Below are 12,119 nucleotides of genomic sequence, written 5' to 3'. Positions count from 1 at the left end.
GTTAAGAGGGCCCGCCGGAGTCCTATCCTCGCCCCTTCAGCCTCGGCGTCGAACACCTCTGCTAGACCGAGTCGGCCGCAGCCCTGGGCCACGCGCCTGTTGCTGCGGTAGATAACAAACCCATATCCTGTGGCTCCGTTTGTCGCTTTGGAGCCATCTGAAAAGACAACCATGTGGCTGTCTGGTACGGTCTTTAGCCAGGCCTGGAAGGCTTTGGCTGCCTCTTTCTTAGTCTGCAGGACTATCAGGTCCTGTGAGCCTGGGAGGTACTGCGGTTGGATGAGTGCTGGTCTCGGGCATTTTGGTGCAAGGTCTGCAGTCCGTTGGAGCTTCGTCTGCTGCCGCCCTCGTTGGGAGAGCCTCGGGACATGAGGGCAATTATTGCAGTTGCTTTGTAAGTGATAGTATTTAGTTACAAATTTTGAAGCATACAGCTTACTTTTCTATATCATGCTAAAACCTATTTAGTATAACGCAGTCACCAATCCCAGGATTAAGAGTAGATATCTTATCAGGGTCTCTGGTATCCCACTCTACAATGAGCTTGTTGCAATGCCAGGCGTGTTCAGGGCTGGCAGATTTGTAGTATACGCCAACGTCCTTTTCTCCTCGATCTAGCCGCTGCACGGCACTGACGGTAAGCCTCCAGAGGTGCAAGCAGTGAGCCCTGTGAAAGTCCCATGCGGTGTAAAAATTAATTTTAAAGCCGTTTGCAACGTTTTCAAACGCAGCCAACATAACGTCTTCTAACGTTGCCGGCCTAGCCATCGCCTTATCCCAAAATAAGGGAAACGAAGTACGCCCTGCCGCGGCAGGATACAGGTCGCTCGAGTTGGACTCAGATACCTCCGCAACTGCGCGATCGAAGCATGCCGCTGGGAGCCATTCACTAAAAAAACATATCAGTCAAATTTCACGTTCTGCAAGATAGTATAATGTACTTCACATATACGTCGAAAACACAACCCATTGAGCGAGCTTCTGCTTGCGACGCACCGCACATAGGTTTGATTCCATCAATCCGGAGAGGAGGCATGTGAGACCGGAGATTCTCTTGGGCACTGGGTTGGATGATGTAAAGGCTGAGAGTGACGATGATTATAGTTGAGTAGAGAAAGTGAGGTGAAGTGACAACACAACGCAGCTTGCTGCGGCTCGCGTATTGCTTTTCAGTAGCAACCACAGCTTCGTCATCTTCGTTCAAAGCATAAGGCAATGTAAGCCCTGCAAGGGGCATCTCTTCTTCACTAATAGCAAAACTGTTGTAAAGCGCCATTTTGATTTAGAAGACAAATTGGAGAGTGAAAGATCCTTCATCACTGTAATTCTCCTGGGATATCACAAAGCTATATAAGTAGTTGTGTCTCATTGAAATACGTCATAAATCGATCTGAGCAACAGGACCAATATTCTAGTCTTCGACTACTATTGCAGCTAACCTATTACTTAACATCAAACTCAATTCGCAGCGCTTCAAATGACTCTAATAATGATTTTAGCAGAACAAAGTTAAGCTTTCATAGTGTTGTTTCAGGGCAAGCTCTATAAGCTCCGATTTAGGGTTTTATGTCGTGTTCTGTCCGGCAAACGGCAAGGGATACAAAGGTATAGCAACATTTAGCTAAACCTACGCTGAACAAATGAACAAATCCGTCAAGTAAACCAGGGGCTTCAGGCCACCAGAAGCTTTAGATCCTGATCCCATTCCCAAGGTCTTCGCCTACAAGTGTCGACCATGGAAGGGGCTGGTTGGAGGCACGAGTTCAAAGGTCATCGAGGATGCTCATGCAGGTGATCAGACGCGTCACCTCCCGAGGCTTATCCACAGAGGATTGGGAACAGGCTACTACCAAGCGTCCGAAGTGACAGCTTTGATGAACAATTGGCATGCGTAGATGGGCAATTCAATAAGTTTTTAACTCTGTTCTCTATCGGTCGTCTCTTGCGTCACAGTATAGAAGACAGAAAACTGTGCATAACTCATTCAGATAGCTGTCACAGCAAACATAGTAGGAGGGACCTAACATTTGCTGGTGTTGATAATGAAGCGAGGCAGGCCACGTTGCTTCTTCAGATCATTCATTAGTCAGGGTCCCATGTAGGTCTTGGCAAAGTTTCTGAACCCAAGTGCAACCGCAAGCCGATTCGCCTCCAAAGTTGGTCCCTCCTTTTGTGTGCAAAACATCGGCAGGGTATTAAAGTTGAATCAAGCATTTCTCCCATTAGGCAAGTCTGGATCAGGCAGTCTGGATCAGGCAAGTCTGGATCAGGCAAGTCTGAATCAGGCAAGTCTGAATCAGGCAAGTCTGAATCAGGCAAGTCTAATAGCAGAATATCTTCCTCCTTAATCTAGTACTTTACTAAACAAAGTTCCTAGCCTCATCCCTACTGCAGACTATGTAAAACCAAGGCTTACATGCTTATAGTTAAGCTTTAATACTGCAACATCTCTCTAACAGGATCTTTAAGCCTGATATACACACTAAGTCCTATCTTTACCTAACCTCTACTAATACACTAATATTTCGCGTAATCCTTCCGAATTAAAGTTGCCTGATTAAAGGTTATGTAGCTAGCATTGCTTTTCCAAGACTTGCCTAATAGGGAAGTGAAGCAACAAACCACAGTCTGGAATATTAGTGCTACAAGCTAAAGTTAATTGGTCAGGTAAGTAGCAACACACGTCTCATCCGGTGCCAGCTCACGACATCTTTGCCAAGACCGGGGTGTCTGTTCTAATGTTTAGGTTAAACTCCAGAAACACGGATCTCTTACGTATCTATTTAAGCAGAGCTTTCTAAGTAACTTCAGGCAATGGATCTTAGTGGCTGTATCCTGCTCTTTTTACTAACACGCACTGGCCATCGGGTATGACTTGGAGGACGAAAGCAAGGATACTGAGCTGTAGAGTACAGGGCTCTACCGTTCTAGCCTACGGCCCTACATGCCACATAACCCTCGGGAGGTCCGCAGTAGGGTTTTACCCTTTCCGCTATGGCGTTGGATACAACAGCAACATTGACGGAACTACATAAGTACATAGAATAGCCTTATACAAATGAGGGGTCCTCTCTTTTGTACATATGGCTTAACGGTACATGTTCCAAGTTCTGACAAACATCAACAACACTAAAATACTCTTACAAGGTATAGAGTCATAGTTTCACATTCTAACCAGTTAAGTGCTGGCCAGCGTAACTGTATTATGCAGAACAGGGGTAATAAGTTAGGTGCATAATTCCTAATGCTTTTGTTTTATGCTAAACTTTACCACCCTAACCTGCTTGTAATATGTGCTTTAGAATCATTACGGAATGCAAAGTACTTAAAGAGCAACAATGCCTCACTACATTTTAGTAATTAATTTAACAAATTTAATGCCAACAATTTAGCTTACAACGAATTATAAAATACATCTTTCAACAATGCACATCTTTATTTTATCATTGCTGTCATCAGCTGCTCTCGCGCTTACGGGGAACCCTCATATTCATGTTCATGGCGGCGTAATGGGAGGTCCAAATGCCGGAAATGTGAACATGAACCCGCCTCAGCTTATGCTTCCACCACCTGGACAGGGTTACTGGATGCAACCGGCAGCAATGGCTGGAATGGCTGGAATGGCTGGGGCAGGAAGAGGCGGTGGGGGAGGCGGGGGCGGGGGAGCAGAACATGGTCACGACCCGGTCGATAAGCGTGACAATAAGCAGGAGGGTTTCGCGTAAGTGATCGCCAAGTCAGCTTTATAGCAAAATGTGCTGACAAGATGTGCCAGGGGGATTCAGCGCTCTCGAAGTCAAGATTTGAGAGACTGATGGAGAGTCTTCTACCAAATGCCACCCACTGACTTACAACATTTGTGGGGTAGCTCTGAGGCTCGGCAGTCACGTGTGTCTCTAGTGGAGAGGGGCAGGGTTCAACACTTTGCAGCCTAGGGGTTTTCACGCTTTTCCTTACAGTTAGTCCGCATTCACATAAGGGTATTTAGACTGCTAGATTGAAGGCATGCAGTTAAGGAAGGACACCTACAGAAAAAGTAAAAAAACACATAACGTAACGTAGTCCACAAGTGAACGGTCCATTTTCGCATAACTTAGAACACACACCCTTTTTTCCTACTTTTTTCTACCAACAGTTATGGTACGACAATCAAACGAAGGTGATCTAACTCTAGCGCTAAATACGCTTAGATCTAACCCAAAACTAAGCGTACGAAAGGCTGCATTAGTCTACAATGTATCCCATACAACCCTCTATCGACGACAACGCGACCAATCTGCACGACGCGACATCCGACCACCCTGCCAGAATTTGACCTCGTACGAAGAGGATAGCGTTGTACGATACATAATCGACCTGGATTCACGATCATTTCCACCGCGCTTGAGTGGTGTTCGAGAAATGGCGGATCGACTCCTTCGTGAACGCGCCGCACGACGCGTCGGGAAGAACTGGGCTGCAAACCTCGCACGACGATGGCCGAGCTCCGAACACGTTTTAATCGAAGAATCGACTATCAGAGAGTCCTCTGCGAAGATCTGGACGCGTATCGCGCGTGGATTTCCCTCGTAAGAAACACAATCGCGAAGTACGGGATACACAATGACGACATCTCTAACTTCGATGAGACTGGGTTTGCGATGGGCAAAATCTCCTCTGAAATGGTTGTTACAACCTCCGACCAACGTGGGAAGCCAAGGGCGGTACAACAAGGAAATCAAGAATGGGTTACAGTTATCCTGGGCATTGGGTCGTACGGCTATTCTATTCCGCCGTACATCATCTTTGCAGGCAAAGTCCATCTTGACTCCTGGACGTGCGACAGCCCCCTCCCGCCCAGCTGGGTGATTACACTTACAGAAAACGGTTGGACGACAAATGAGAAAGGCCTAGAATGGGTAAAGCACTTTGATTTCCATGCACGGAGTCGTACGAAGGGTGCTTACCGCCTCCTCATCCTCGACGGCCACAAAAGCCACCATTCTGTCGATTTCGAGCTACACTGCAAGTAGCACAAGATTATTACGCTCTGTATGCCTGCTCACTCATCTCATAAGCTCCAGCCTCTTGATGTTGGGTGCTTTAGTCCCTTAAACCGGGCGTACGGCAAAGAAATCGAGGGTCTTATGCGGGCGCATATAACACACATTGCAAAGGAGGACTTCCTCCCAGCCTTCTATAAGGCGTACGACGCTGCAATGACCAAGGCGAAGATTCAAGCAGGCTTTAGAGCAACTGGCCTTGTGCCGTACGACCCTGATAATGTGATTTCTCTGCTAGATATCAAGCTTCGTATGCCAACACCGCCAGGTTCTTCTGCTGGCTTACCACCAGCTTGGGTCCCAAAGACGCCAAACAACCCGATTGAAATTACTTCGCAATCTGATTATATCCGTATTCGCATCATACGACACTAGAATAGCTCTCCAACATCAATTCTTTCAAGTATACAGCAGCTAAAGAAAGGAATGATGATGATGGTGCACCAACAGACCTTAATGCAGGAGGATTTGGCTGAACTTCGAGATGTTGTTGTTGTTGTATTTAACGCCATGGCGGCAAGGGTGGAACCTTTGTCGCAGACCTCCCGAAGGGTATGTGGCGTGGAGAGCCGTGGGCTAGGACTATGTACTTCATACATCGCCTTTCCTTTCGTCCTCCAAATCCTGCCTGATGGCTACTATGTGTTCTGTCTGTCCCTGGTTTCCGCTGGTTCCCCAGTTTCATTGCTTCCCATCTAGTCCCTGCGAGGTTAAGTTGGCTGTCTAGATCCCGTGCCGAAGCCCGTTCCCTAGTAGCGTGGACAGATCTTCCGGAAGAAGTCTGTCACGCGCAGGAAGGCCTCAAAGCCTTTTGGGTCAGTCATTAGTCCCTTGAAGTATCGTTCAAGGGATCCCATAGGTCCGATGGGGTCGAGCGGACCAGTTGGGTAGAGGGTGGGCCACTGCTGCCTCCTCGCCAAGGTCGCTGGGCAGTAGACCAGATGATCTACGTCTTTTGCCTCCCCGCAGGAGCAGTTTAGCAAGGTTTTTTAACAGACACAAGTGCATGTCAATATCGTGAAGAGAAATATCAATTGCCAAGAGGCGAGAGGGGAAGATTGAGTGATGTTATCAGTTCAAACTCCGCTAGCCTGCGCCCTTTAGCTTTCACCAATCCGCATCGCGGGAAGAAACTAACACGCGTTAGCGCTGAGTTCTGTTACTTTTTACTTATTTTCATCGCGATAGGAAGTTCGCACACGTTCATTCTCAAATCTGTGTGTTTTTACTTATTGGTTTTGCAAAAGGAAATTCCCGCCGGCTTTCTCTAGAATCTACTCGTTTGCGTCCGGCAAGAAAATTGACGCGCGTTCTCTTCGCAAATTTAATGCCGCATGTGCACCTGGAATCTGTAGGGTGGTCAATATGGCCTAACTTTCATGTGTTTATTTGTGATAATCAAGTCGAAGCAGCGGCAATGGTTGAATTGCCGCGGACCAAAGCGCAATCCACCATTTGTCAGACCATTGGTACTCATGCAATTGCATTGCCGTGGAACATACTCGAGAAACATCGCTTTGCGTATCTTCTCCTGTCCAATGGGGTTGTATGGGCGCTGTTAACCCTGTTGTCGTGGTTCAGTTGTGCATAGGAGAATTTTTGTGTTTACGCGGTTGATGACCCCGGTCATATCCTTCACCTGGTCAGTAGGGGCAAAGTGGGCCAAGTCTTGCCCAGCCACACATACGGCTTGATGGGTGCCATTATCCACCCATATGTGCTCTTTCGCATTTGCCATCTACATGGCCCTAAAAGTTGACATGTAGGGTTGCGCGGAAGGCAGCGTGGCCGAGTAATCTCATCATCCCTCTTCTGGCGCACATCTCTCCAGGAAGGTGTTTCGAATTCGCCGGCTGTCAATGTGACGGACTTGAATTCAGTATTAATTCCACCAGAACCGTGAGGGACAGCGCGCAACTTGACTTGTTGTTGCCGCAAAAGGACTGGCTGCGAGTGATAGGTATGGTTTCAAACACTTCGAAAAGAAAGCATGCCTTGCTACAGTAGACTTTGGTGAAATTTGTTGTGATGGAACTTTGGTTGGCAACAACTGCTCTAAGCCGGACTGGTTGCCTGATTCACCCTAAAGAGGAAACTGCCTCGCCACGACCTGTACTAGCTTTGTTAGACAATCGACGTCAATTCGATGCAATACGACTGGGGTTCTGTCAGAATGAAGTGGCACGGGAATGAGGATGTCCGTGCCAAGTAACCGAGTTTCTACGCTGTATTACCACGTACGTAGTTGGCTCTGACTCGGCTAGACGGTTCCAGACGATTAGCCCGTAAAAGGGTATTCCTCCTGACATTGTACCTGTGAGTGCACTGAACGGATACACCTACAAGCACAAGATAAGCACTTCACGCAACTCGACAGGTTAATTGATCAAAGAGTGTTTGTTGTGCTCGATTCAGGGATGCTTCCCTTTCTTTCCAGTCGCTCTCGGGGCTTTGTCTTGTATGTTCCCGTTACCATGCCTTGCTGCATGTCGTTACAACATGGAAAACGCGGTCTCAGCAACCTTTTCTTCAAACCTAACCTTCTCGGCGCCTGCGCCATTGGGGATTTTCTGGCCCTGCCATCCCTGGTGAGAATTTTGTCGCCTTGGGATTTTGGGGTTGAAGTGAATCCCGGGCCTGTACGGGCAAGGTTCAGGACCCTAGGCTCTTTTGCCCCTCAGTGGTGCGTGCTTGCCAACGCAATCCCGGGTGGGCCATACTCCCATCTACCAACACATGGCACGAGCCGTAAGGAGTCCGGGAATCCTTGTGGCCCGTGCAGGGAGAGGATGTTAGTCTACGTAACAAAGTGTCAGGCCAACAGCGTAGCAGCCAGCAATACTAGGCATATTGGTCTATTGCCTACAACGAGTGGTGTGCTGTCGACACGTCTGTTTAACGCAAAAAAACGAAACAGACCAAGGTACATGGCCACAATGCCGGTGTCCCTTATTACACTAGAGAATCAAGCATGAATTGAACGCATGACTTGGACATGCATTGTCCGGGTTTAACATCAAGTCAGTCAGCCCCCAAGTGCTCTAATTCCAGTTTGTCGGTCCTTGCATCCACGAATGATCTTATCAGTGTACGCACTCTTCTGTTTTCACATTCTGTAAGGCGGCGAGATTGACACATGACAGGAGCCCAATCATGCTGTTTAGTCCCTTTGATGCACTCGGTCTATCGTGGGGAGCGTACGATTCCAGACAGATTAAACTGGCGTACAAACGAGCAGCTCTCGTATGTCATCCGGACAAACGAAATCAGAATGACATTAGACCACATCGTTGGCCCCAGATGTGGCATTTAGAACAAGCCAGGGACTATCTCTTACACGCCAGAGCGGAAGCGCTCGAGAAGTTCAAGGGATTTCCACAAACATTCTTTTCACACAAAGACGAGCTTCCATATTTCCGGGTCCCGCAGCCACTGCCAGATCACTTGGGACATTGTGAAATCTGTGAAGTTGTTGTTCTTTTGAAGGAGTTTAACGAGCATCTGAGAGAACACCAGCAGACGATCTGTTCGGTATGCGACAAGAGAGTACCGCTAGATGATATTGGCGACCACGTTACGAGGCTTCACGGATACCGGACATGCCACCATTGTGGAACACACAGGGAGCCCTCCGAGCACCAGGATCACATTGTGAACTACCACCAATGCCCACTGTGCGATGTGGATGAGCCTTTCATTATCGACCATCTAGTGGAGGCCCATCAACTTGACAAATGCGATGATTGCGGGGGCGACAATCCGGTAACTCACATCATCACCGTACATCCTGCAACGGAGTGCAAAGGGTGTGATCAAATGATATTTGATGATTCTATACTGGACCACCTGCGGAAAGACTATGGGCTGACGCTGTGTCGTACCTGCCACGTTTGGGAGACGGTCACCGAGCTCTGGAGCCATGTCTTCACTAACCATGGGCTCGACCGCTGTCTCCTTTGCATGGCTTCGTTCGCGGAAGGCGGTTTGGACGCTCATCTGGTTCAAATCCACGATATCCGACCATGCGTTTCCTGTCCCCCAGGACGATCTTTCGACATGGAACACGTCCTCGACCAACACGGCGCAGAACAATGTACGGAGTGCAATACCAGCATCCAGTCGGACCGTGTTAGGGCGCATCTCATCGCTCAGCACAAATGGCTTCTGTGTGATGTTTGTGGCCTGACGAGCCCCAACCTACGAGTTCTCGGAGAACACCAAGAACAACACCCAATCTGCGACATCTGCAACGAACGGGTCGCTCAGGAAATATTCCAGAGACATCTCAAGGACAGGCACGGACTGATATGTTGCCCTCTGTGCGACAAAGCGTTCTCCCCGGCAGGCTTACCTCGGCATTTTCAAATGGTTCACAACCAGACAGAATTGTGCCCAGACTGCCACTTTACAGGGACCAAGGACGACCTCAACCACCATGTCATCGAATCGCACGGGTGGCTTCACTGCCGTTTCTGCGATGAGATTTGCCCTGACATAGGGCTACGGACCAGCCACGAGGAAAATGTACACGACGTGCACCCTTGCTGGCACTGTGATCAAGTGATTTCCGAAGGCCAAATGCGGTCGCATCAGATCGAAGAGCATGGCTACACGAGTTGCTCTTTCTGTCCGTCATTGTCGAAGGACATTTCGTCGCATATTCAAAGACATCAGGAAGAAGCGGCCCCGATTCACCACCAACTATCCGTCTTCAACGATAAGCTTCAGCAACTAGCAGCTCTTGGACCTCGTTCAAAAGTGCAATTGCAGCAGGCTGCAGAGTACATTCAGAAAGCCCTCCGTGTTGAGAGCCAGGTCACCGCTCTGAACCATCGAGGAGTTGTTTCCCCGGAGCGTGCACAACCACCCCAGACCCAAGGCGTACCTCTCTCATCTGTCAGGACAGAACAGCCTTTGTCCTCTGATGAGCCTGGAGAGGGTTCCCCATTCCGTACTACCGAGAAATGTTACTCGAATAGAGGCGCGGATGATGACAATAGCCTGAGGCGGTCGGGTCGACAACAGAGTGGATGCAAGAGGACTCCGGCGCATTCCCTCGGGTCAAGAGTGCCCTACCGCAAAACGCCTAGGAATTCCGTTGCCCAAACAAACGGACTGGACGATTTGCTGAAGGATGTCACACGCAAGGAAACAGTGAGGGGCTTCGTCGAGGTAGTGACGTCCAGTAATCATTCATTTGACCGGCTGCAACTTCAAGAAATACGACATGCGAGCCAGGGTACATACCGATCGTTGTCCCTGATCAGCCGATATGTAGAGAAGTGCGAGCGTGGGGTCGGTCTCACAAAAATGTGCCAGTACTATGCGCTTATGCAAATGGCTCAGCTTCTTGACCGGACCAAGGAGGAGTCAGGTAGGCAAAGAGTAGACTCTGCTGAGCTGGACAAGATCCTAGAGCACAGAAAACGTGAAAACAACGACTATAATCGGAACAAACTTCGCAATCAAATCCAGCTTGGCCGCAAGTTGCAAAGAATCGTCGGGCCTTTTGTAGGGCTGCTCTGCTTTCTAGCTGTCGGTCAAGCTGACCTAGGGAAATCCCTGTCGTTTACAGATGGCGAGTTGAAAAGATTCCATAGCCAAATAAGGGGGCATGGAAATTTGTGGACCGCTGGGAGTCGATACTTACGTTTCTTGCACAATGGGACTACCCAAGGCACTCAAGAGATCAAGGAGATCACTGGACTTGTACATAGCAGTAACTGTTGGTAACTATACCAGGTATCCGTATATACGGCGAGGTGAAGCAACGAAGACTCGTTATATTGGTCTACTTATGATATTGCTTAGTGAGTGGAATACAAAGGGAGGTTGTTGTCATGGCCGTTGGAGGCCGATATGTAGCCTTCCGGGCACACGAGTCATCCGGCCGCCGGCCGGACAGCTAATGTTCCGACACTATCTCTTCTTGGTTTGTCCAGCGAATCCTGTGAAGACTGAGTTCTTGATGAGACCTCAACCTACTTTGAACCACGGCTCGGGTTGAGCGGTTTGTGTCGAAGACAAAAGTTTCACAGAAACTTGGTACTGTGTTGTGCGGAAGAGCAAAACGGACTGATCGAACGAGAAGCAAAAACAACTGGAACTCAAATATATTAACTGCGTCACGGGGTGATACCGTGGACTTCGCTTTCCTCGTGTTGGTGGGCCGGAGGTGCGAGGAGTCCGTGAGATCTTCACTGAGACCTTGCAATTAGGCACAAGGAAACTGTAGAAGAAACAAATAACAGTGTCACATCCAATGAATAATTCCGAGACAACCGACGTCAAAACTATAAAAGCCGCTTCGTTGAGCTGTCTTGGCAGTTGGGTAATAACAAAGCCATCACTGTTCCGATACTTCTAACACAACATCCACCGTCACTATCCAAAATGCAGCTCAAGCTCGTCCTCGCCACCCTCTTCGCCTCCATGGTCTTAGCCGTCCCGGTTGTTGATCAACCCAAGATCTACGGCCGTTCCAAGGGACCCATCCCTGGATCTGGTCCCAGCTGCTGTTCATCGGTTCCCGGAGTTTGCCAGGCTTCTTGCGTAGGTGACATTCAAGTTGTATTCAAGTGGTAGCTAAAGACACTATAGCTGATAAATCAAATACGCAGTGCCCTATCGGATGTCCTCAGTAAAGCATCACAGTAGCCATGGGATGGATGAGCGATCCTTACAGCAATGTCATCATCGTATCAAGGGCACATGCCGGAAAGAAGCCTGGGGTATTGGTGCTTATTCGTCGATATACTCGTAAACGGGAATGATGCGCACCTGCATCATTATCACTGTTCTGCACAAGTACAATGCACAGTGACCAATTGGGCCGATTGTAACAATCTTATCATGCTAAGGTGTCACGGGTCAGTCATGTAGTTGCTTGGGATTCGGTCTTTCGACCGAATATTGTGCCTTTTTGCCCGCTGGCTCAACAGTAGTAAACTCAAACACTGTCGTTTCGTCACATAAGGCTTTGTGAAGTACGTGATGGCTTTGCCTAGGAATGCGCGCTGTATCTCCAAGACCAATGCTTTCTAACCCCCATCCCGTAGGACTTCCATGCCATTCACA

General features: G+C 48.6%; 3 protein-coding genes across 3 annotated transcripts; 2 read left to right on the top strand and 1 right to left on the bottom strand.

Moving 5' to 3' along the window:
• CDEST_15474 (uncharacterized protein) lies at positions 1–1,306 on the bottom strand. Its single transcript, XM_062931630.1, has 2 exons — positions 942–1,306; positions 1–889 (listed from the first exon to the last, which is right to left on the bottom strand). Exons 1-2 carry the CDS (start codon positions 1,274–1,276, stop codon positions 454–456), a joined length of 771 nt encoding a protein of 256 aa, XP_062787681.1. The 5' UTR covers positions 1,277–1,306; the 3' UTR covers positions 1–453.
• Positions 1,307–7,807: 6,501 nt separating this feature from the next.
• Positions 7,808–8,037, top strand: CDEST_15473 (uncharacterized protein). The gene has a single exon (XM_062931629.1). It carries the CDS (start codon positions 7,832–7,834, stop codon positions 8,015–8,017), a length of 186 nt encoding a protein of 61 aa, XP_062787680.1. The 5' UTR covers positions 7,808–7,831; the 3' UTR covers positions 8,018–8,037.
• A 3,278-nt stretch (positions 8,038–11,315) lies between these two features.
• CDEST_15472 (uncharacterized protein) lies at positions 11,316–12,119 on the top strand. The gene is made up of 2 exons (XM_062931628.1): positions 11,316–11,594; positions 11,663–12,119. The coding sequence occupies exons 1-2, from the start codon at positions 11,436–11,438 to the stop codon at positions 11,684–11,686; spliced, it is 183 nt and encodes a 60-aa protein (XP_062787679.1). The 5' UTR covers positions 11,316–11,435; the 3' UTR covers positions 11,687–12,119.

The sequence above is a fragment of the Colletotrichum destructivum genome, chromosome 12, assembly GCF_034447905.1.
Source record: "Colletotrichum destructivum chromosome 12, complete sequence".
Taxonomy (NCBI): Eukaryota; Fungi; Ascomycota; class Sordariomycetes; order Glomerellales; family Glomerellaceae; genus Colletotrichum; species Colletotrichum destructivum.
Note: the sequence above shows the minus strand (reverse complement) of the source record. Positions and strands in the feature narration are given on the sequence as shown.

Coding starts and splice junctions, on each gene's coding strand:
- CDEST_15474 (XM_062931630.1), bottom strand. CDS start 1,276: ATGGCGCTTTACAACAGTTTTGCTATTAGTGAAGAAGAGATGCCCCTT. Junction 890..941: donor GTTTTCGACGTATATGTGAA/GTACATTATACT, acceptor ATGTTTTTTTAG/TGAATGGCTCCCAGCGGCAT.
- CDEST_15472 (XM_062931628.1), top strand. CDS start 11,436: ATGCAGCTCAAGCTCGTCCTCGCCACCCTCTTCGCCTCCATGGTCTTA. Junction 11,595..11,662: donor GAGTTTGCCAGGCTTCTTGC/GTAGGTGACATT, acceptor TCAAATACGCAG/TGCCCTATCGGATGTCCTCA.
- CDEST_15473 (XM_062931629.1), top strand. CDS start 7,832: ATGTTAGTCTACGTAACAAAGTGTCAGGCCAACAGCGTAGCAGCCAGC.